Source organism: Astatotilapia calliptera, chromosome 23 (assembly GCF_964374335.1).
Source record: "Astatotilapia calliptera chromosome 23, fAstCal68.1, whole genome shotgun sequence".
NCBI lineage: Eukaryota > Metazoa > Chordata > Actinopteri > Cichliformes > Cichlidae > Astatotilapia > Astatotilapia calliptera.
The window spans coordinates 6,536,904-6,558,773 of record NC_137443.1 but is presented as its reverse complement, the minus strand read 5'-3'; the positions used below and the strand labels follow the sequence as shown (position 1 = coordinate 6,558,773).

Sequence of the window (21,870 nt, the reverse complement as noted above, 5' to 3'; positions counted from 1 at the left end):
GTAGGACTCCAGTAGAGAACGTAATTTAACTCTTTCTGTACCGTTAGGTGAATGAGACGCTGACAGATCGTTTTTTTTTTTCTATCGGGTTGTTTTTCTTTACTCGAAGAGAGCAAATTATTGGTGGGGACAATTCAATAATCGCTCGATGTTGGTAGGGACACGTCCCTTCCGTCCATGCCAAATCTACGCCCTTGCAGTGGTGTTTAACTGATTGTGTTTGTCCTCTGTTCACTTGTAGCAGGACAGATGAAGAGAAGATATGGAGTTGATATACAATCTTCTCGGCTTGGAGTGGATAGATGGCAAAATTATTTTAATATTTTTGACTGTTTCTCTACTGTTGACAGATTTTCTGAAGAACAGAGTGCCAAAAAACTTTCCTCCTGGACCCTGGGCTCTTCCTTTCATTGGTGACCTTCATCGTATCCAATCTACCAGACTCCACCTGCAGTTAACAGAGGTATGAGTCCATTCCTAAATAAAAAGTTATTATATTATAATAAAATTAAAAAACATTTGAAATTGAAAAAAAAAACCCTTCTTTCAACCATACAGATTTCACCTGCAGCTCACTGACTAATAATAAAAGCAGAAAAATAATGTGAAAGGAAACAAACATGTGAAATGAATCACTGGAGTGCAAGGAGGCATAATTTACACCGAAGTAGACAGAGTCGTTATTTAGCTAGCATGAGGCTTGAAGGAACTGTATCATGTTTAAGGATATATATATATATATATATATATATATATATATATATATATATATATATATATATATATATATATATATCTGGATGGGTGCAAACTGCATTTCGTTGCTCTGTACATGTGTATTTGCAATGACAATGAAGTTGAATTCTATTCTATTCTATATTTAGCAAACTTTTTAAATCAAATGTACACCAGTATATCCTGCATTAGAAATGAAACTGAATTAGTCCATTTAAATAAATGGAATAATTGTACATTTACGTCAATGGGCAATAATCTTTAATAGTTTTTTAGTTTCTTTCTTTGAGGTTTGGACTGTTGGTTTAACCAAAAAAAAATTATCATTATCATTTTCTTGCTTGGAAATTGTTATTTACTTTTTATCTTAGTTTTTTGTTTGTTTGTTTGTTTGTTTTTTACTAAAATTCTACTGAGAAGTGAAATGATTGAGAAGTACTTTGTATTTGTATTGCATTTGGCTTCCTCCCGTGCCCATGAGGGTAAAGTGAAGGGTTCAATAAACCTAAGAGGTTCATTGAACCCTTCACTGAACTGGTATTTATTGCTCACAAGTTTAGCTATTTAACTGAATATTAACTTAACGGCCTCATTACAGGTAGGCTAACACCTGATATAGTGACATTTTCATAACTATAGGAACTTGTCTTAATGCCAAAGCTGTTCTGAATTCCCCACTCTGCTGAATGCAGAATAAGGATATTTTATTAATCTCAGAAGAAATTAACTGTGGCCTACTAGCTTACAGCAGTTCTGATATTAAGTAAAAAACAACAAAAACCTTTTCTTATATAAATTGCAAAATATGAATATATATAATATATACTACTCCTACTTTCATCTCCGTAATAATAACCGCCTTCGTCCCTCACTCACTCCACACAGTACCACCATACTTGTCAATGCTCTTGTCACATCTCGTTTAGATTACTGTAATTCTCTTCTCTATGGTCTACCTCATAAATCCCTCCATAAATTGCAGTTAGTTCAAAATACAGCTGCTTGTATTATTTCCAGAACTAGATCCACTGAACATATAACACAGCTCCATTGGCTTCCAATTCACCTCCGTGTCAATTTCAAGATCCTGCTTCTCACTTTCAAAGCGCTTCATACCCTAGCTCCTCCATATCTATCCGATCTTCTCCATACATACTCACCCCCGTACACCCCGCTCTTCTTCAGCTTCCCTTCTGTCAGTTCCACCTGCTCACCTGACTACCATTGGACTCAGAGCCTTTAGTTGTTTTGCCCCAAGACTTTGGAATGCACTTCCACTTGTTCTCCGGACCACACACCGTCTCACCACTTTTAAATCACGTCTCAAAACTCATCTATTTAGAATTGCATACACCTGATCTGTCTTAGTCCATTTTTACCTGCTCAGTTTTTATACTTGCCTTCATACGTTTATGACTGTTTATGTCGAAATTTTATTTTACCATGTTTATTATATATACATATATTTTTTAATGTTTTTTTATGGTATTGTTAACGTGTTATTGTAAGGTGACCTTGATTATTATTATCATTATTATTATTATTATTATTATTATTATTATTATTATTATTATTATTATATATAGCCTCCTCAGAATGTATCATGCTCCAAAAACAACAATATACTGTCTGTGTTCAGTTTGCAGAGAAATATGGAAACATTTTCAGCCTTCGACTCTTTGGTGGTAGGATTGTGGTCGTTCATGGCTACAAACTTGTGAAAGAAGCCCTGGTTCACCAAGGAGAAGACTTCGTGGATCGCCCAATTATACCCATATTTGAATCAATTATTGGGAATAAAGGTAGTGTTGGCATTTTCCCTCCAAAATTCCAAAAACTTGGTTGAACTGATCACATCAGGTCTAATTTAATTTTTATTTCCAAAAGGTCTTGTGTTGTCAAATGGTTATCCCTGGAAGCAACAGACGAGATTTGTTCTTCACACATTCAGGAACTTTGGTCTGGAGAATAAGACCCTGGAGTCATCCATCCAGCAGGAGTGCCAGTATCTCACAGAGGCTTTCACAGATCAGCAAGGCACAAAGAAAAAAAAAACAATATAGTTACATGTTATCTATGTTTAGTATGTGTGTTTATAAAATTTAAATATAATTCACCATTGCTGACATGTTTATAAGGTTCACAGTACTAAAGCACATGGCCTAAAAGGTTTCCTTAATAATTGTCCCACTTTTCATTACCTGTAGCTCATCACCTGATTTATGCTTTAACAAGGAGTTCTAATCAGAGGCCAAACATTAAAAACAGCACCCACTCTGTTTCTCCACTTGTTGACATGCATTATATCCTGTTCATTTGATTTTAGTTTCATTGATATAGCTCCAATTCTTTGTTAAGATTCACAATTATTTGCTGAAATGTTCTGAAACACTCGGGACATTTCCCTAATCCTTTACACCAAAGTCTATTTGACACCCTTGGGTAAGAGTTGGAGGTGCATTTCACTTGCAATTTTCAAGGTCCCCTTTGTTCCCAACTATGTATTTGAATTTTAATTTAATTAATTAATTTTTTTAATTTCATGAATGTGTTTTTTCTCCTCATTTTGCAGGCAGACCCTTTAATGCTAAGAACCTGATTAATAATGCAGTCTCAAACATCATCTGCTGTTTGGTGTTCGGCAATCGATTTGAGTACACTGACAAGCAATTCCAGTATATTCTCCAGACAATGAATGACGTTGTTCAATTACATGGAAATTTGACAGTACGGGTGAGTGCATGTTATTCACACATTCATGTACTTCTAGTTACAGTCTCAGGCTTGGATGTAAATGTGTGCTTAATCAATTTTCATATCTATCTGCTGTGATGCACACTTGGCGGTTTTTCACCACTGTGCATTACAAGTGAAATACACTCCAGAAAGGATTATTTACTGAATGTGGATCTACAACACAGCAGTATCAGATTTACCCATCGCCTGTAAAAGCCAAACAGAACCAATTCACCCATTCATTTTCTAACATTTCCTGGTTAGATACAGTAAGGGCAACAGTTTAAGCAGAGCTGCTTGTTGCTATTATAAAACCAATCACACCGTGATGATGAGTGTAAATCCTAATGAATGAAGCCTTAGCTTGACACCCCTGACTTCTAGCCTTATTAATTCATACTTCCACACAAACAGCTCAAAAATATGGAGCGCCAGGACTGCCATAATGAATTAATTAAATACACCATTAAATAATTAATTAAATGTGTCAATAATTAATTAAAATTGGAATTAATTAATTAAATAAATAGTTATGACACATGTAATTAATTAATTATTGACACATTTAATTAATTATTTATGTATTTCACATTTTAATTAATTATTGACACATTTAATTAATTAGGGGACATGGGAGAAAAAAAATTAAGACGGACTTTTGCGAGATCTCGCAAAACATTTGCAAGATCTCACAAAACTAACTCGGGATCTCTCAAAACTTTCTCGCGAAAGTTGAATTCCAACAATGGCGGCAGCTACTTAGTTGTAATATTACTCTTTCTGGGTCACAAAATACACTTTTAAGATATTTTGAGGCGTGAATGTAGTTGTGTAAATGTCAGATACCTGCTCGGTTTACAAGACATCACATATTTGCAAAAGTGCTCCGACATTTTTGGAGATCTGACACCCACTAGCTCGAAGCTAACGAGAGGTCTAGACCTACTACAGCCGGGAGGAACACCGCTTTCCCGGCACATCGTGCCTCGACCTCCCAGTCGGCTTCGAGCTGGCAGCCTCCGAAGAATGCGGCTAAAACTTTTGCGAGATCTCGCAATACTTTTACGAGATCCCGAGTTTGTTTTGCGAGATCTCGCAAAAGTCCGTCTTAATTTTTTTTTCTCCCATGTCCCCTGCGGGGCTCCGTAATTATTGACACATTTAATTAATTATTTAATGATATATTTATTTATTTCATTTTGGCAGTCCTGGCGCCTATGGAACGCCAGGACTGCCATAATGAATTAATTAAATGCACCATTAAATAATTAATTAAATGTGTCAATAATTAATTAAAATTGGAATTAATTAATTAAATAAATAGTTATGACACATGTAATTAATTAATTATTGACACATTTAATTAATTATTTAATGATATATTTATTTATTTCATTTTGGCAGTCCTGGCGCCTGGCTCTCATCTTTTTTTTTTTTTTTTGTGTCCCGTTTGGATCTATAGCCATCAGAATTGTTGTCTTGAGGCCAAGAAAGATGCCAAGCGGATTTATTTTACCAAGTGGATCATCATGGCCTTGCCATATTGGTCCATTTGATTGACCTTTATTATAATTATGAATTTATTTTATTTTCAGTTGCAAACGGGACAGACATAACTGTGGGATAGGACAGGGGGAAAGAATGAAAGAAAACCAAAGGGGAGAAGAGACGGTGAGAAGGGGGGGAAGAGAGAAAAAAACAAAAAAAACAAAAAAAACCTCCTGGGTCACCTGTATGGAGAAAAAAAACCCAGAGGAGACAGCAAACAACAAAGAGCAACATAATAATAGAAAAAAAAAGCACCATCACAATAAACTAGCTAGCCATAGATATCAATAGTTACTAAATAATAAACGATATTGTGCAACACTCAAGATAGACAATGCACAGTGTGCTTTGAGGCAGCAGCCAAGAAAGCTGTAGTCCGCGTCTGTGAATATCCATGTGTACACCTGTGTGCATACCTGTGTGGATCAGCATGCTTGCATTCCAAAGGTTTCTCCATGTAAAGATCTGCTAGGGAGTGTGGGGAGCCACAGCCCTGTCCTTTATGGTATCAAGCAGGTATGGAGGAGATCAAAACTCCAGACATCCAGAGGCCCCCAGAACACAAGAGACCAAGGAAGACCCACAGAGGGGCAGCTGCGCCACTGTCCCAGTAAGAGCTAAGAGCCTGGCTCTCATCTTGAAATAATTTTATCTGTCAGCCTCACCCATCAAACTCAGGGGGCGGGGTTAACGCTGATCGAGTCAAAACCATTGCTTTGGCCTGGTGGCCATTGTTTCTAGCACACAACAACCGGCATGTGGAAGCTAACAGAACTGAACTTTGAAAAACCCTGTTTGTTTGTCACCAAATACCGTTTTAATATTTTTTTAGCCGAGAATGTAGTGGTTTAATCTTCATGTGTCTGGTCGGTTTGTCAAGATAAAGCCTCTTTGCAAAAGTGCTTCGATGATTTCGGAGATGTCTGCCCAGTCTCACGGCAAAGCGTGGGATAGACCCGCTCGCCTCGCAAGCAATCCCACCGACAAAGCGCAGGCCCCGGTACACAGCTGTAGTAACCCCCGCTGACTTCTTTTACTGAGGTTATATTTATCGGTGTTTTATTTCCTGATGTTCTTATGTGTCCTACGTGTTTCAGTCGCCAATTCTGAATTATAACTAACATTAAAAACATGTTTAAGGAGGAGAGAGAGCAAATAAATCTGTTTAACATCTGATCTTTGGGTTTTTGTTCAGTAATCAGCGTGACCTGTGTATAAATGCTTAAAAGAGATAACGTTGGTGTTTCTGTCATGTAGTAACTGCTGGCTTTAACTGTACAAAGGTTGTTCGACACTATGAAACACATACAGACTTCATGATGTTCGGCTAATATTTTTATTGTGAATATTAATCATGAGGGTAAACGGCCCTGTACACCACGGAGCGAGGTCAGCATATCCACGATATCCTCAGCTCCATGAGTTAGCACAGAGTTTCTCAGCTGACTATCTAACTGCCAACTATTCCAGAGACGTGAAAATATACAGCATAAAGAAAAGTGTAAGAGACTCAGCAGCAGATTAGAATAACAATTATACATTTAATAAATCACCAAATGAATCCAAGAAACGAGCAAACCTGTTCCGACAATTTGAGTTTGTATTCCTTCAGCTGCAGACTCGCTGCTGCTTAAATGTTTCAAAAGGAAGATTAGATATAAACAAACGTCAAACATAGACTCAGTCTGCCTTCACATTTGATATGAGGCCAGCACGTATAGTGGCTGTGTCCTGTTTTAAGATCATACGTGTAAAATTGTTGTCTGACTTCCGTCGATCCAGCCGCTCAGAGTCCGTGGTTACCATGGTTACTGCATAAGCAGCTATAATGTTAACAGCTGGCACTGAGGAAACCTACCGGCAGCATGGGTGTTTATGTTTTTCATTGCAAAAGAACTGTCTGAATGGTTAAGTTAACTTGGATAAATTATAGTTAAGGAGTATCACAGATAACGCCCACGTGAGCTGTGTGACTGTTCACCACTACACTGAAATCAGTAGGCTATTACTGAAATACATGTGCTATATCATAAACTGTGATATAAATAGGGAGGTCCTATTAACATGTTAAGTTTTAAAGGACACCTTCCTGCCTTTAGTCTCCTTCATGAGCAGTATTAGTTTTCTTCTAACATCCAGAAGTCTGCACGATGCGTTTCATAGTTTGTAACAAGCCTTTGACAGGTAAACATAACATGACCGAAAAAGCAGAAGAAAAAAAAAAAAGAGAGAGAGAGTGTTGACATATAAAGAGAAAATGATCTCAATTATGGAGACAGGCAAATGGTTCATTTATGTCTGATGTGATTATTCCTCCCTAAATATCGTCGGTGAAGTTCGCCATGCACGTCAGATTTTCCTGCGCATTTTTATACCTCTGCCAACAGAGAGAGAGAAAAAATCACATTCTAACAGACAGCTGGTGCTTAGAATACAGTTGAATAACTATTAAAAAACAGATGATATTTAGATGATAGTTCAGTCTAACACATGTGCCAGTGAACCATTAAACGTCTGTGAAACTATGCAGTTATGAAACGTAACTTTAACCTCAGCCAAACCGATTTGCTCAGTTGTAAATAAAACAGCGAAGTAAACGTGACCCGACAGACAGAACCTGAGTGAATGAAGTCCAGCGTTTAACCACTGAGAGCTAAAACTCAGCTGAGGTTTCAAAGCTGTGTGCCGGTGATTGGACATCAGCCGCTGATGAAGCTGGTTCGCCTATAAAGTGCTCTGTAAGGAAACAAGCTCCAGCAGCTCTGCGCTCGGGGAAAACACTATATTTACTTATCTTGTGCAGAAAAATGCGCTGACATTGCTTTATATCGAGCACCGGCTGCCCAGTTAAACTGTGACTATCACCAGGTAACGTAGGCGTGTTTCTTGAATTAGCAGCAGGTGTTAAACAGCTGACAGGTGAGGAGGAGGATGCATGCAGGTAAACTGAGGGTCTGTTGAGCTGATCGCTGGTTTCGTGAGAAAAATGTCAGCTCGTTCTTTATGTTACAGAAGCACAGAGACACAAGACCAGGCGGAAAGAGACGATCGTTCGGTGAAAATGAGAATCTGCGAATGCAACATGTGGAACACGGAGAGTGGAATATGTAAACAAACCGGTTAACGTAACCCCCTGGGTGCACTCTGCATGCTAATTGTTAGCAGAGCTAGTGAAATCTCTGAAAACATCTGAGCACTTTTGAAAACATGTTCTATGTTGACAACCTGACCAGACATATGGCGCGACATTCGCGGCTAAAACACTGTTAAAAGTGTAGCAGATAAAATTATTTCAAGATGAGAGCCAGGCGCCAGGACTGCCAAAATGAAAAAAATAAATATATCATTAAATAATTAATTAAATGTGTCAATAATTAATTAAATGTGTCAATAATTAATTAAAATGTGAAATACATAAATAATTAATTAAATGTATCATAACTATTTATTTAATTAATTAATTCCAATTTTAATTAATTATTGCCACATTTAATTAAATATTTAATGCTGTATTTAATTAATTCATTGTGGCAGTCCTGGCGCTCCATACAAAAAGACTTTTTAATAAACTTCATTGAGCCTTTTTTACTTTGACACCGAGCTGTTTACAAACATTGTGGCAGTGATATGTTTCACACTAAAATGTTCGAACCATTTTAAAAATGAAGAGAGACGGACAGGTCACAAAGCTGTGTGACTTCACTCTTAACTAAATTGGCCTTTTGTTTTCTTTGTTTTGTTTTGTTTTGGTGCATGCCCAACTTGTGCCCTGTATAGAGGTGCCATCCAATAATAAACACACTTAATATGAAAACAAACAAATGACCTACCTAATTACCTATACATAAATTAATTCAACTAAATAATTATCCCACCTTTAAGTTATTACATTAATATGGTGGCCCTGAGAGGCCAAACGCACTGCAACTTAAGAAAACACCAGCAATAACAAAAAGGCTGCAAAAGCAAACAAAGCACAACGGAAACAGGAAAAAGGAAAACACAAATAGGAAAAATGAAAACTGATTTCCAAAAGCACAAGAGAAGTTGATCTGGGGAGACAATAACCCGATGGACCAGTTGCAGGAACCAAAATATGCTAAGAATTGCGTTGGGAGACGCTTAAAAAAAGTTATTTTAAAAAAAGCATTTAAGCTCTTATAAAGAGAGTAGACCAGAAGTCCAATAACAAAATGCCACTCGGGTTCATACTGGGAGGGCCGTTCTTGCAATGATACAGCTGCAGGTTTCAAACCTAAAATTCATGAACACACAGTAATAATGATCTTTATTATTGCTTATGTTAATACGGCCAGTCAATTAGATAATCTGGTTACTGTCTTCCTGCTCTGCAGATGTACAATACAATACCCTGGCTGATGAAGTGGCTGCCTGGATCACACCAGACGATATTTATCTTGACAAAGAAATTAGTTGAATTTGTAGAAACTAGGATCAAAGAACACCAGGAAAACTTTGACCCTTCATCACCAAGAGACTACATTGACTCCTTTCTCAAAGAAATGGGAGAGGTTAGTGTTTTAATGTCTATCTCGATTTGCTTTAATGAAAAAAATTTATTCCCCTCTCGCCTCTGCAAGTAGTCTATCCTTCAAGCTCAGGTCCTCTACCAGAGGGCTGGGAGCTTAAGGGTTCTAACTCTAACTCTTCTGGACAGAGGGATCTGCTGGAGCCATTCACCTAACTTGGGAGTCACTGCACCTAGTGCTCCGATTACCACTGGGACCACTGTTACCTTCACTCTCCACCTTCTTCAGCTCTTCTCTGAGCCCCTGGCACTTCTCCAGTATTTCGTGTTCATTCTTTGAGATGTTACTGTCATTCCGTATTGGTACGTTTATCAGTACGTCTTCTGCTACATCTTCTCCTGCTTGTCTACAACTACTATGTCTGGTTGGTTAACCATCACCATTTTGTCTGTATGTATCTGGAAGTCCCACAGGTTCTTAGCTCCGTCATTCTCAACCACCCTAGGGGGTGGTCTGTCCTCAGTGTCTGCAATGTTTCCTTCTGGTAGTGTGATCCCCTCCGTTCTGACAGCCTTACCTCTCTGAGAGGATTTAGGTCTATGCAGAACATCAGTGGGGACAGTGCATCTCCTTGGTAGATCCTGTTGGTCTCTAGTGTTGTTCGCCACATCCCCGTTGAGTTCCTGATGAAGGCTCTTAGGGTCCTGTTGATCTTGCACTGTTACGGTGCACTCGGTGCAGTGACCCCGGAGCAAAGCAAGTGGCTCCAGCAGATACCAGGAACAACATCCAAGATCTCTGCACCTTCATGGGGGCGAGAGGGGAATTTAAAAAATTTTATTCTTTACTTTACAAAACGTTTTGATAAGATGGTTTGTATTTATATTGTGTACATAATCAAATATAACAATTTTCTCTTGTATCATTGATAGAAGGAAGATAAAGATTCTGGGTTTTATCTCGAAAATTTGATGGCTTGCACAATGGACCTGTTTGGTGCTGGAACTGAAACCACAACTACTACTTTAAATTGGGGACTTTTATATATGATCCACTACCCTGATATACAAGGTGTGTCAGGGTAATATCTATCAGGGATAAATATTTGTGAGCTTAGTCAACTGTGCACAACACTTATTTTCCTGTTTTCTGTGTGTGCAGAGAAAGTCCAAGCTGAGATAGATGCTGTGGTTGGTTCATCCAGGCAGCCGTCTACAAGTGACAGAGAAAACATGCCATTCACTGATGCAGTTATTCATGAAATCCAGAGAAGTGGAAATATTGCCCCACTTAACATACTTCGCGTGGCAAACAAGAACACAGCTCTGGATAAGTACTCAATCCCAAAGGTACACAATCAACCAGTAACAAATGTTTGCCAGTTAAAAAGAAAAACTCTGAGATAATCAGATGTGTCAAAGGTACATACTAATAATGGATTGCATTTATATAGCGCTTTTCTAGACACTCAAAGCACTTTACAATTCCACTATTATCCACCTTTCCCTCATCCACCTGCTGAGCTCAGTGGAAGCTCCGCCATAGCCACCACCAAACAACTGAGTTATTTTTACATTTTACACATCGGCCAGCTTCTGGCCAGTCCACAGGTTTGTAGCTTGAACCTATTCGCTGGAACGTTGAGGACAATATAATTACACAGCAAGCAAGACACGAAGTAGGCAAAGTTCTTCTTGTTACTCATGCATGAGGGAGACCTGCATGGAGCCAAGTGTCGTTCCACCACTTGACCTCCGTCAGACTCTCAGCCAGGTTCCCCATAGCACTCCTTTTATTGTGGTTACATGAATATGCATAGGGTCATTAACATATAACATCTTACATAGGTATACATGTGAACAAAGAATTGTGTGTGTGTGTGTGTGTGTGTGTGTGTGTGTGTGTGTGTGTGTGTGTGTGTGTGTGTGTGTGTGTGTGTGTGTGTGTGTGTGTGTGAGGTCAAGATGTGACCCTGTGAAGACTCCCCAAAGCTGGTGCCAGGAGTCTAGCGGGTCCATCTGAACAAAAGGCTCTTATACTTAAAGAGATGTACGTGTGTTTGCTATACCATATATCAACAAAGAGAAGATAGGACCTCTCTTATGTTCCTAGGATGTGGGTGTGCATTCACACCAAGCCTTTGTAGCCTGCTAAAGATTACACATCCTATCACTACACAATTGATTATACACCTCTAAGTGTATATGGTTAAATATTTCTAAGCATAAATGACAATCAACAATACAAAACCTAACATCCACCACCTTTCGTTGTTTATACTGTTACAAAAAAACCGAATCAACAAACACACACAAAAAAGCCCATAAAAACAAAAACTCCCCATTGGCCCACCGGGCAGATGCCTGCTATGCATGATCTGATGGCCAGTCCAGCTATGGCTCCAGGAGGTTTTTAGCGTACATGATGTGATCAGCTGACCTGCTCTTCTCTGTAGATTTACATAATTACACAACAAGTGTAGATGTGTTTTTTCATCCATCCTGGCAGATGTCTATCCCCCTACACTTTATACAGAGTTGCTATAAAGTTTAAATTCAGTGAAGTAATCTAAGCATGATCATCTAAAATGCAAAGTCGCTGCTACACTTGATGTAACCTAAATCAGACCAGGAGCACCACAGCTACTGTGCACCAGTCCAACACAGTGCTTTACTGTAAATTCAGCCCTGTAATGCAAACTAACCTGTTTATCCTGGAAAAAAACTACCCAGTATTTCCATGCAACATTTGAATAGCACAAAGTTAATATAGGTTAGTTTGTTTTGCAGGACATTTTACGACAATGAAAATACATAACTTATCAAAACACATCATACACAGTTCAGAATCAGAATCAGAATCGTGTTTATTGGCCAAGTGTATGTGCAGACACATACAGGGAATTTGGTTCCGGTAGATGGTGGCTCTCAAGCACAGTAATGTAAATCACACACACACACACACACACACACACACACACACACACACACACACACACACACACACACACACACACACACACACGTGTCTATATATACACATTACACATACATACACAAAGCTGTGTAAACCAACTATAAATAACGAATCTAAACTTATATACGTAAAATACAGAAATGAATGAGGTGGAATGAATACTACAAAATGTACATAAGGTGCAGCTGCAGTCTGGCAGTGGGAGCAGTGTGACAGGTCAACTGTTAAGAAGGGAGATGGCGAGGGGAAAGAAACTGTTCCTGTGTCGGGTGGTCCTGGTCTGCAGGCTTCTGTACCGTCTGCCAGAGGGCAGCAGATCAAAAAGTCTGTGTCCAGGGTGTGAGGGGTCTGTGATGATTTTCCCTGCCCGTTTCCTGGTTCTTGAGAGGTACAGATCCTGGATGGAGGGCAGGGGGGTGCCGATGATCCTTTCTGCTGCCTGTACAGTCCGCTGCAGTCTGCTCCTGTCCTGTTTAGTGGCTGCTCCATACCAGACTGTGATGGAGGAGCACAGGACAGACTCAATGACCGCAGTGTAGAACTGGATCAGCAGCTCCTGTGGAAGACTGTACTTCCCCAGTTGTCTCAGGAAGTACATCCTCTGCTGGGTCTTTTTGAGGATGGAGTTGATGTTGGTCTCCCACTTCAGGTCCTGGAAGATGGTTGTACCCAGGAACTTGAAGGTCTTCACAGTTGACACAGGGCTGTCTGGTATGGTGAGGGGGAGCAGAGTTGAGGGATGTCTCCTGAAGTCCACTGTCATCTCTACAGTCTTAAGAGTGTTCAGCTCCAGATTGTGCTGACTGCACCAGAGTACCAGCCGCTCAACTTCCTGCCGGTATGCAGACTCATCACCATCTTGAATGAGGCCAATGACAGTGGTGTCATCTGCAAACTTTAGGAGTTTGACAGCCGAGTTCTTGGAGGTGCAGTCGTTAGTGTAGAGGGAGAACAGTAGTGGTGAGAGGACACATCCTTGAGGGGCACCAATACTGAGGGACCAGGTTTCAGAGGTGATCTCCCCCAGCCTCACTTGTTGCTTTCTGTCTGTCAGGAAGCTGGTGATCCACTGACAGGTAGCTGGTGACACACTGAGCTGGGAGAGTTTGGAGGAAAGAAGTTCAGGCACAATGGTGTTAAAAGCCGAACTAAAGTCCACAAACAGGACCCTGGCATAAGTTCCTGGGCGGTCAAGATGTTGTAGGATGTAATGCAGCCCCATGTTCACTGCATCATCCACCGACCTGTTTGCCCGGTAGGCAAACTGCATAGGGTCCAGCTGGTGGCCTGTAATGTCTTTCAGATGGGCTAACACCAGTCGTTCGAAGGATTTCATGACCACAGACGTTAAGGCAACAGGTCTGTAGTCATTCAGTCCTGTGATGGTGGGTTTCTTGGGAACAGGGATGATGGTGGAGCGTTTGAAGCAGGAGGGAACTTCACACAGCTCCAGGGATCTGTTGAAGATGCGAGTAAAGATGGGAGCCAGCTGTTCAGCACAGGTTTTGAGGCAGGAGGGTGAGACGCTGTCTGGTCCGGGGGCTTTCCTGGGCTTCTGTTTCTGGAATAGTCGGCTCACATCCTGAGTGTGTATTCTGAGTTTCAGGGAGGAGGAAAGAGGGTTGAGAGGTGTGGTGGAGGTCGTTGAGTCTGGATTGGAGAGGGCGGTGGTGGTCGTTGAGTCTGGATTGGGGAGGGTGGGGGTGGTCGTTGAGTCTTGATTGGGGAGGGTGGGGGTGGTCGTTGAGGCTGGATTGGGGAGGGGGAGGGTGAAGGGGGGAGAGGTGGAAGGTGTGTTGGGGTCAATATCTGAAGCAATGTCCCTGGGGAGGGGAGGGTGGGGCATGGGAGTCTGTCCGTCTCAAACCTGCAATAGAAAGTGTTTAACTCGTTGGCCAGGTCTTTGTTTGCTTCAATAGTGGGTGGGGGGCGTCTGTAGCTGGTGATTTCCTGCAGGCCCCTCCACACTGACGCAGGGTCGTTGGCTGAGAGCCGTTCTTCCAGCTTCTGGGAGTAGATGCTTTTAGCTGCTTTGATCTCCTTGGTCAGTGTGTTCCTGGCTTGCTTGTACAGGGCCCTGTCACCACTTCTGTAGGCGTCCTCCTTTGCCTTACAAAGATGTTGGAGTTAAGGAGTGAGTTTATTGTTGTTGTATGTGCAAAAGGTCTTTGTTGGCACACACACGTCTTCACAGAAACTGATGCATGATGTCACAGGGTCCGTGAGCTCATCAAGGTTCTCAGATGCAGCTTCAAAAACAGTCCAATCAGTGGAGTCAAAACAGTCCTGCAGTTCCTGCTTTGCTGCGTTAGTCCACTTCTTCACAGTTTTGACTACAGGCTTGGCACGTTTGAGTTTTTACCTATAAACTGGAATAAGATGGACCATGCAGTGATCAGAGTGTCCCAAAGCTGCCCGGGGCACAGAGCGATAGGCATCTTTTAGAGTGGTGTAGCAGTGATCCAGTATGATGTTGTCCCTGGTGGGGCAGTCTATATGCTGTCTGTATTTAGGGAGTTCGTAGGTTAGGTTTGCTCTGTTCCAACATGTGGTTAAAATAATGACATTGCATGTAAGCTTTAAATTTTTTGTTTAAGAGTCACTGTGCAGTCTTCAGCTTTAAATCTAACCTCTATTCTTCCTCTCCTGTCGAGTTTGTCTTCCCAAATCTTTATCTCCCAGTGAAGTTAGCTCTCATTCTCTTCTCTCCCTGTGAAATCCATCAACTTGACCTTTAGCTATGAACGCACTGTGCGACAAAGTGCACACAAACAGCTTGTGTGTTTTCTGATGTTTGCTGAACTAATAGAAACTGTCTGTGAAGGTTTTTTCTCATCCGAGGTGAAACGTCTTCCAGGAAACTTAAAGAAGTCCAGACACTTTTCTTTTCAGGCTACTTAGACTGATAGAAACATTGATTTTTAAATTGCATGCCACTTAAAAAACACTCGCTTCATGCATCCTCCTTATCTGTAGCACTAGCTAGATGCTGAAGTACCGCCAACACAACATACAGACACCTGCCTTATTAAAGTTCCGGCCAACTTTAACCCCTGAGTATAAACGTTATAAATGATAACACTGAACGTAAAGTAATGAGCATTTTCTGAACACGTAAGGAGTAGAAAGTACAGATATTTGTTTAAAAATGTAGGGAGTAAAGTACAAAGTTGTCAGAAGAATAAATTTTCAAATACAGATACCTGAAAACTGGACCAGGTGACCCTGAATCCTCCCTTAGTTATGTTGCAATAGACGTAGGCATGGGGGATTCCCATGATGCATTGAGTTTTTCCTTTCCAGTCTCTTTTCTCACTCACTATGTGTTAATAGACCTCTCTGCATTGAATCAAACATGTTATTAACCTCTGTCTGTCTTCCACAGCATGTCTTTATCCTGTTTTCCTTCTCTTACCCCAACCAGTCGCAGCAGATGGCCCCGCCCCTCCCTGAGCCTGGTTCTGCCGCAGGTTTCTTCCTGTTAAAAGGGAGTTTTTCCTTCCCACTGTCGCCAAAGTGCTTGCTCATAGGGGGTCATATGATTGTTGGGTTTTCTCTGTATCTATTATTGTACGATCTACTGTTCAATAAAACGCGCCTTGAGGCGACCGTTGTTGTGATTTAGCGCTATATAAATAAAATAGAATAGGATAGAATAGAATAGAATACAATTGAAAATTCTAGTTACAGTAATAAAGTTACTTTGTTACTTCCCACCTCTGGAAACAGAGCAAAGAACAGTTAAAACTCAAATATTCAGATACTCAAATACCAAGTGTTGATGCTAAAGAACTGTAGCCAATGGGAAGTTCAAATCCTGCAATTTGAACAAATGGTATTTTTCAGGGCACCAAGATCTTGGCTCCATTGCACTCTGTTCTACATGATGAGTCTATGTGGGAAACTCCACATTCCTTCAACCCTCAACACTTTCTGGACCAGGATGGAAAATTTAGGAAGAGGGAGGCCTTCATTCCCTTTTCTGCAGGTTAGTCATCAGTTGCAATCCTTTAAAACTCTGGTAAATGCTGTTTTAGGCAGAAGTTAAAAAAATGCTACATGTTGCTGCTTATGGTCAACTTTTTGTATATGTAATATTTTATTTTGATTATTTGTAGCATAATCATATTTACACTACTCAATACAGTGATAAAGTGGTGAAGTAGATACAGATTAGCAGATACTCTGCTGCTTGTTCCTTGCATTAAATTGTGTGCTTTTAAATGTTCTTGTGCTTTATTTGTTGATCTAAATGAATACATAGCTGTTATAAGCTGTGATTAGCGTGGAAACCCAGTAAATTATGTATTTCAAACATGTAGTCTTGTGTATTCTCAGGTAAACGTGTGTGTCTTGGGGAGCAGCTGGCCAGGATGGAGTTATTCCTGTTTTTCACCTCCCTGCTGCAGAGGTTTTCATTGTCTGCACCTGCTGGAGAGAAACCCAGTCTGGACTTCATTTTGGGTTTCACACGCGGTCCCAAACCTTATCGTCTGTGTGCTGTGCCACGTTAGAGCACGAGTTATCCTCAGCTGAGCATGTCTGTTTCTCTGTGCTCTCAATGACTGTCTTCTGCTATTGTTTTTGATGCAATGCATAAAGAATATCTGCTTTACTGTTCTCTCTGTCTATCTCTAGCGCTCTAGTGTAAGTAATTAATAAGTAATATATATTTTAAATTGAAATTGAACGTATTTTAATTTTGCACGATTTTTCTGAATAAATATGGACTCACAAATAAAATAATCCTGATGCAATAAAATCCACAGACCATTACAACCTCTCAAGGGAATCACCAAAACGTCGTACTTATGATATTTTCTCTGCACATTGGATTTGTTGAACCTGTAAATAATTTATTTAGAGATTATTACACACATAAAATACTTTTTTCAAATGATCACTTACCAAAAGAATGAAAATCTGAAAATAATAGCAGAAAACCAGCAAATCTTCACACAAGTCCATCTTTGAGATGATGGACTTTTGAAATTCTCTTCTTTTAGTGGACTTCTTCTTAATTTTTTTAATGGTTCTCCGTGAGAGAAGTTAAACAGGTGAGATGCCTTCCTCACCTGCATAACTAGTGGTCAGTGCACCATATTGTCCTTCCTTGTCTATGGAGATTCAGTACAGCATCTTGTAACTATTTTTTCTTACTGATACTTTGTTTATGCTTTTGTTGTTGAATCTCACGTGTAAAGGAGATTTCAATCTCAATAAATTACTTCATAAAAATACCCATTTGCTATTAGAAAAGGATACTTTTTTTAAACGAACTGCCTTTGCATTCAGTTATGTGAAAAAGATACCGGGACCTGGTATGTCAACAGCACCGCCTACAACTGCAAAGCTCTCCAGCGAGTAGTGCGGTGCTCTGAACGGATAATTGGAGGTGAGCTTCCCTCCGTCCAAGACATCTACAGGAAGCGCTGCCTGAGGAAAGCGGGGAGGATCATCAAGGACTCCAGTCACCCCAGCCATAAACTGTTCAGACTGCTTCCATCAGGAAGGAGGTTCTGCAGCATCCGGTCCCGTACCAGCAGACTGAGAGACAGCTTTTTCCATCAGGCCATCAGACTGCTGAACACGTCATAGACACCTCAGCTTCACTACTGGAACTTAAACATTATGCACTACACACTGTACAGTAATGCCACTGTTTTGCACATGTCTCAACTCTGTATATTTTTATATATTTTATTTTTTACTATTTAATTTGTAAAAATGTGTATACACACACACACATACACACACACACGTAGAAAAACATTTAGTATACACATCCAGAAATGCATACACTATTATATATTGTACTTATATTTATTAGTTTCAGGTTGGCCATTCTTGTATTTTGCTCGTTTGTGTTGTTGTGTTTTGCACATCTCTGTTGCTTGTGGGGCTCGCACACAAGAATTTCACTCGCATGTGCTGTGCCAGTGTGCCTGCACATGTGATGTGACAATAAAAGTGATTTGATTTGATTTGAAAAGAAACGATTCACAGGACACTGCAGTACTTTAAAAAACAAAAACTATCTTTAGCAACAGTAACTTTAAATATTTTCGTTCTGTATGACTTGTCTCTCACATAGTTGTAGAGAAATGTTGGCCCACTTTTAATAACTCTTTGTCATCTTCCATCCCAGACAGTAAGCAGAAAGAAGCAAATCATCATGTCCCACTAGCTACAAGTGCTATGTTGATAATATAATAGAATAGCATAGCATAGAATAGAATAGATCTATGTACAATGAGATTGAAAGAAACTTCTGCCCAGTGGAAACATGTAAAGAACAAAAAGGAAAAGGTAAAAGTGCACAGTTCTCCGGTGCTAAGTACATACTCAAGAATAAATATGGATTTTATATATACAGTAATATATAACATTGCACATGTTACATATTGCAAAGTGATTAGGATTATGACTGGATTCAACTTTATTGTCATTACACAGCTATGAATATAGGGTAACGAAATACAGTTTGCATCTAATAAGAAGTACAAGAATAGTAAGTGCAATAAGAGCAGATTACATACAGATATGTTAAGCAAATATACAGATGTACTACAGGCAGATGTACGGATATACTAATATATACAGATAAGGGTACTACAGTGGCTTGCAAAAGTATTCACCCCCCTTGAACTTTTCCACATTTTGTCACATTACAGCCACAAACATGAATCAATTTTATTGGAATTCCACGTGAAAGACCAATACAAAGTGGTGGACACCTTATCCCTGACCTGTCTGGTGTGTTCTTTGGACTTCATGGTGTTGTTTCTCCCAATATTCTCTTAGACAACCTCTGAGGCCGTCACAGAGCAGCTGTATTTGTACTGACATTAGATTACACACAGGTGCACTCTGTTTAGTCATTAGCACTCATCAGGCAATGTCTACGGGCAACTGACTGCGCTCAGACCAAAGGGGGCTGAAAAATTACCCAAACAAAAATGTTTGGAATCATATATGATTTTTGTTCTACTTCTCACGTGTACAACACTTTGTATTGGTCTTTCACGTGGAATTCCAGTAAAAATGATTCATGTTTGTGGCTGTAATGTGACAAAATGTGGAAAAGTTCAAGGGGGCCGAATACTTTTGCACGCCACTGTATAAAGGGTGGAATGGTTATGAACAGATTATGTACGGAGAGACGAAGTATACAGATGAACTCTGAGTAGACTATAATAGCTAACAGTGTATGCACTGTACCAGAGAGCATACTATGTCAGTGTCCTAAACTACAGTATTAACCAATATGAGCATACGGTGAATGTTACAAATGAATGTGAATCATGATCATGGTCCCTGAGAGGGATAAGGGGTTATGGATGGAGAATTAGTGTGGATGGAAGCAGCAGGGGACTGAGTTCAGTAGGGTGACAGCTGTGGGGAAGAAGCTGTTCCTAAACCTGCTGGTTTTAGTCTGTAGGGTCCTGTAGAGTCTTCCAGAGGGGAGGAGCTGGAAGAGTTTATTGGCAGGATGAGAGGAGTCCCTGAGAATGAAGTGTGCTCGGCGTAGACATCTCTTCTTGTGGACATCCTCAATGGCAGGAACATGAGGGAAAGAGGAACAGGTGGCAAGACAGCTGGAACTAATTGGGCAAGACAAGGAAGTAAAGCACAATACAATAACATGAGACAAAACCTTCAAAGTAAAAAAAGAAATCCACAGACTAAACCTAGAGGCACAATGCTAACACGGAACAGTGGGAACACAGAACCAAAACCTAAGAACTAACTAAGACACATCAAGAAATCAAAGAGTAATAATACCAAAAAGGAAAAGACTGCGTCGCCGACCCAAGACCGTGACAAAAGAAATAACTGGGAACAACCATATTACAATCCTCTGTAATGCACATTGAACCTTTAGGGCCTTCTAAATCTAACTAATGCAAATAAATCACACTGAGGTTTCTTTACACTGAGAGATTTCTTTGTGTTAAAGTTTGCACTTTGCTCACGGTTCAGCATGAGGTGGGACTGCAGCGCTATCAGTGATTCAGGTTACAAGTTAACCTGTGACCTGTTCTCAGGATGTATCTAGTCAGAGATAGATCATTAGTCATAGTTGTTCTGTGTATATGTTCCTATTAAGTGGATTTAAGATTTATGTCAAGTTTAAAGCTAAGGCATTTGGAGGATTTATTTAATGGTTCCACAATATGACTTACCCCAGACAGGCTGTTGTCACAGAAGAGCAAACATGTCCTCTTGTGTTCAAAGTTGACCATGAAAAGTTGAACCTTGACATACCTGGACATGTCTGCTGTTCACTTGTAGCAGGAGAGTTGAATAGAAGATATGGAGTCGATACAATCTTCTCTGCTTGGAGTGGATAGATGGCAGGAGTATTTTAATATTTTTGACTGTTTTTCTACTGTTGACAGATATTCTGAAGAACAGAGTGCCAAAAAACTTTCCTCCTGGACCCTGGGCTCTTCCTTTCATTGGTGACCTTCATCGTATCCAGTCTACCAGACTTCACGTGCAGTTGACAGAAGTATGAGTCCTTACCAAAATAAAAAATAAAGGTATTACATTTGAGGTTTCAAAAACCTTCATTCAACCAGACAGATTTCACCTGCAGCTGACTGACTAGTAATAAAACAAGAAAACTAATGTGAAAGGAAACAAACATGTGAAATGAATCACTGGAGTGCAAGGAGGCATAATTTACACTGGAGTAGACAGAGTTGTTATTTAGCTTGCATGAGGCTTGAAGCAACTATATAATGATTAAGGCTTTATTTAGCAAACTTTTACTGGCTTGTGCAAGCCCTACATACAGGGTTAATAACAAGTAAAAATATTAATTTATAAAATGGAATCGTCAACCTAGAAAAACAAATCTAGCACAATTCATAAATTAAATGGGCCCTAAAATATACTGCATTAGAATTGTAATATTTTAGTTTATAGACATAAAATTAGTTAATCTGTAACATTTTAATCAATTACATTCAGCAATGCACTAATTCCAATTTCTCAAAAGTTAATTTTTGAAATATTTGTGTAATGGGTTCTGTGATAGTAATTTGGGTTCTTCTTTTGAAGTTTGGACTGTTTGCTTAACCAAATACGCGTTATATGTATAATGTACTTGTACGTGCTTGTAAATAGTTATTTATTTTTCTTTCTATTCAAATATTTTTAACAAGTGAAATTATCACGACAAAAAGGTTAATTATTTTTAGTCGCATTCCTATGTGTATATTTGGCTTCAATCAACCTAACAGGTTGTAGCCTACTATGACTAAATTTTAGCAGTGCTGATATTTAGTAAACAAAAAACAGCAACAAGTATTGATTGTAAAAATGATAAATATAAATAGCCTCCTCAGAATGTATCTTGTTCCAAAAACAACAATAT

General features: G+C 39.7%; 1 protein-coding gene across 2 annotated transcripts; it reads left to right on the top strand.

Moving 5' to 3' along the window:
- The first annotated feature begins 27 nt into the window (after positions 1-27).
- LOC113016254 (cytochrome P450 2J2-like) lies at positions 28-17,725 on the top strand. Of its 2 annotated transcripts, XM_080296937.1 has the most exons (10): positions 121-463; positions 2,375-2,537; positions 2,623-2,772; positions 3,308-3,468; positions 5,492-5,629; positions 9,375-9,551; positions 10,442-10,580; positions 10,671-10,858; positions 16,332-16,473; positions 16,824-17,725. In XM_080296937.1, exons 1-10 carry the CDS (start codon positions 263-265, stop codon positions 16,997-16,999), a joined length of 1,635 nt encoding a protein of 544 aa, XP_080153063.1. In that variant the 5' UTR covers positions 121-262; the 3' UTR covers positions 17,000-17,725. The 2 variants fall into 2 exon arrangements, with proteins under 2 accessions (XP_026014741.2, XP_080153063.1); XM_026158956.2 differs by lacking the exon at positions 5,492-5,629 and having other exon boundaries at positions 28-463.
- Positions 17,726-21,870: the final 4,145 nt, after the last annotated feature.

Bases quoted from the DNA above. Each gene is read 5' to 3' on its own strand.
- LOC113016254 (XM_080296937.1), top strand. From the start codon at position 263: ATGGAGTTGATATACAATCTTCTCGGCTTGGAGTGGATAGATGGCAAA. The intron at 464-2,374 runs GTATGAGTCCAT...GTCTGTGTTCAG, and splicing joins TCCACCTGCAGTTAACAGAG to TTTGCAGAGAAATATGGAAA. The intron at 2,773-3,307 runs GCACAAAGAAAA...CTCATTTTGCAG, and splicing joins GGCTTTCACAGATCAGCAAG to GCAGACCCTTTAATGCTAAG.